This window comes from Myotis myotis, unplaced genomic scaffold, assembly GCF_014108235.1.
Source record: "Myotis myotis isolate mMyoMyo1 unplaced genomic scaffold, mMyoMyo1.p scaffold_m19_p_8, whole genome shotgun sequence".
NCBI classification, from domain to species: domain Eukaryota; kingdom Metazoa; phylum Chordata; class Mammalia; order Chiroptera; family Vespertilionidae; genus Myotis; species Myotis myotis.
The window spans coordinates 25653079-25656394 of NW_023416390.1; the positions used below are offsets into that span (position 1 = coordinate 25653079).

General features: G+C 37.1%; 1 protein-coding gene across 1 annotated transcript; it reads left to right on the forward strand.

Moving 5' to 3' along the window:
* Positions 1–477: 477 nt before the first annotated feature.
* On the forward strand, positions 478–1890 carry LOC118661817 (endogenous retrovirus group K member 10 Gag polyprotein-like; the record flags this gene model as incomplete). Its single annotated transcript, XM_036320253.1, has 1 exon — positions 478–1890. A coding segment is annotated over one exon (1341 nt), but the record flags the coding sequence as incomplete, so codon positions are not given.
* Between the last annotated feature and the right edge of the window lie 1426 nt (positions 1891–3316).

The following is a 3316-nucleotide window of genomic DNA, read 5'->3' on the forward strand; positions in this document are numbered from 1 at the left end:
CGACGTGAGGATCTCCTCCGGATAAAGAGTGCACTCGTTAAGGTAAGGGAGGAGCAATTTTTTGATAATCGGGAGTAAAGCATGGGGCAATTAGAATCTAGAGAAAATGCCCTTTATGGGCAAATGTTAAAGTTTATGTTCAATAGTAGAGGAACTAAGGTTAATGACAAGCAAGTAGAAAATTTTTTAAAATTCATTCAGGAGGTCTGCATTTCCTTATCGAATTTAATACGGGATTATTTAGATCCCACGCATGACCATAATCAACCGTCTCTTAAGCCAGAAAAAAAGGAGAAGCAGCGTGATAGCACAAAACAGGGGTCTAAAAAAGACAGTATATTAAAAAGAAATAATGTAACTTTTAAAGACAATTCAACTCCTCAATATGAGGAGGATTTTGAGGAAGCTGCTGCTCTCTGTCATGATGATAATACAGGTATTGTTCAGGCAAAAGAGGAGGAAGAATGTTTTTCTGCTGGAACTGAAGAGGGCAGTGATATAGAGGATGTGTTGGAATCCTTTTTAGAAACATTAAAGCTTCTTGGCAAGAAAAAGAGAAGCCGCGGGGGCCGTTCCCGCCGCTCTCCGCTGCCTTGTGCAGCACCAGTTCCACTTTCCCCTCTCCAGATGGCCTTGCAGGAGGCACGAAAGTGTGGTGAGGAATTGGGCATTCATGCCTTCCCTGTTATGGAACAGGTGAACCCTCACACGGGACAGCGTGAGCGTGCTTATGACCCGCTTCCTTTTAAAACCTTAAAAGAGTTAAAAACAGCCTGTGCTCAGTATGGGCCCACTTCCCCTTATACTTTAACCATCTTGGAAACTATGGCCTCAGAGGCTCTCCCGCCTAATGATTGGAGAGCTATTGCCAAGGCTTGTTTATCAGGAGGGGATTATCTCTTGTGGAAATCAGAATATGATGAAAAGGCTAAGGAACAAGCTTCTCGTAATCGAGCGGCCCGGATTAATATTTCTTATGAAATGCTGGTAGGTGAAGGAGTCTATGCTGATACCCATAATCAAATTCAATACCCCCAGGAAGCTTATGGACAGATTAATGGAGCTGGGATCAGAGCCTGGAAAAAGTTACCCACCTCTGGTCAGAAAACAGAGGAGCTCTCAAAAATTATTCAAGGGCCAGATGAAAAGTATCAGGATTTTGTCTCTCGGCTATTACAGGCTGTTGGCCGAGTAGTGGTGGATGGAGAGGCTGGCATGCTAATAGTTAAACAGTTGGCATATGAAAACGCCAACACTGCCTGCCAAGCTGCACTTCGGCCCTATCAAAGACAGGGGACTCTCTCAGATTATATCCGCATTTGCGCAGATATTGGTCCCTCATATATACAAGGAGTTGCCATTGCGGCTGCATTAAAGGGAACCACCATTGAAGGAATTCTTCAGCAACAATTTAGCACAGGGAAAAGTCAAACATACAAGTGTTACACTTGTGGAGGAACAGGACACATGGCAAAACAGTGTCCTTCTAATAAAGGGATTAATAAAGGAAATGGCAGAGGTCCCAAACAACCTGGACTATGCCCTAAATGTAAAAAAGGAAAACATTGGGCAAATGAGTGTAAATCTAAGACAGATATTCAGGGAAATTCTTTGCCTCAACACCAGTTGAGAAACTACCAAAAGGGGCCAGCCCAGACACAGCAAATAACAGGGGCATTGTCTATTTACCCTCCTGTCCGTATGCCGTCTCAAGGCCAGCAGGCTGCACAGCACCCAGCCCACTCCAGAGAGCAAAATAGATACAAGAGCTATTCCGAGCAACCCCCGGGAGTGCCGGGCTGGACCTTGGATCCATAGGAATAAGACATTCTGTCTGCCCTGGGTGCTGCCCTTGCCTACTGAAATAAACAAAATATCATTAGATTTAAAACCTCCCACATAGAGAAGAAATGATGATTTCCTTGCATTTCCGATACAGCTACAGCAAATGCCACCGGATCTGAAATTTAAAAATACGTCTGGGATTTCTGTACACGTGTAAAGAGAAAACTGGCTTGAAACTAAGGCGCGCATTGTCCGATTTTGGACATTTAGATAGAGTTTCAAGCTAAAATCTCTTTACAAATATACAAAATAAAACCCAAGACTGATTATTTCCTAAGAAAGATGGCAAAATTTGACCTAAAGGAAAAAAGATGCTGCCTAGATTCTAGCAGCAGAATTGGCATTTCCATAATAAAGAACAGTTTTTAAATACTAATAAAGAATATTAAAAAGTTAATTTCAAGGCTGAAAAGGAAATTCAGTAAAATTGTCTCTGTTACAAAAATTTGCTAAAGAATATGCCTTAAAATAATAAATTGGATTTAAATCTCAAGAATTATTAAAATATACTAATTATAAAAATCTAAGTAGCCCAGGTAAAAGATGGCTACGCCCTTTAATTAAGGCTGGCTTCCCAAAGCAGTTTCTAATAGAGGAAGGGCTAGCCTCCCTTCCCCCAACAGAGCAAGTAGGCAAAAAACTTCCTGCCAGTGACAACTTTTAAAGAGAGGCTTGCTTCCCAGTTTCCCATCCTTGGTAGAAAGAATATAATTTACATTTTAATGGTTACCTGTTTTCAGTCAATGGCACCCCAAGGCTTAGGAATTTGCTAAATTATATTAGATATTCTGAAATAACAAAATGCTAAAATATTAATCTAAATTTCCTTCACAAAAAATCTAGAGGACAGAATTAAATCTATTAATTATGTCTTGTATTTTTAAAGTATGTTTTTTAAAAATGTTACTGATTTAAAAATACTAAATATTTAACTTGCCAGCTAAGAGTTTAAAGTTCTGGTTACATAAATTGGGAGAAATCATATAATTATAATAAAATTTCAACATTTATCTAATTGAAAAAAGAGGATAAATTCTATAATCCCAACCAAAATTTTTAAGTACAAAGATCAGTTTTAATTTAATTGATATCTCTTAATAATTATAAAAGGCATATAATCTTTAAATTATATATACATATATATTTAATAGTCTTTTAAGTTAGATTTCAAAACTATAATCAAGGAATGACTTTAGGACATTTCATGGGCCCTGAAATGTTTTCAAAAGTTTATTCTCTTTTCTTAAAAGATTTTTTAATAAAGCCAATTTAATATACTTGAAATCACATAGAAAGCTTTATCAGATAAATATTAATAAATATATATTTTAAGTTTTTGCCTCTAAGAAAGGGCAAAACAAGTTATCTTATTTAATATTTTTTAAAATACAGCAGTAGAATTTTAAGATATAATTTAAAATAACAAAAGCTCATTAATAATTTTTAATATTTTACAACAACATATTAACAT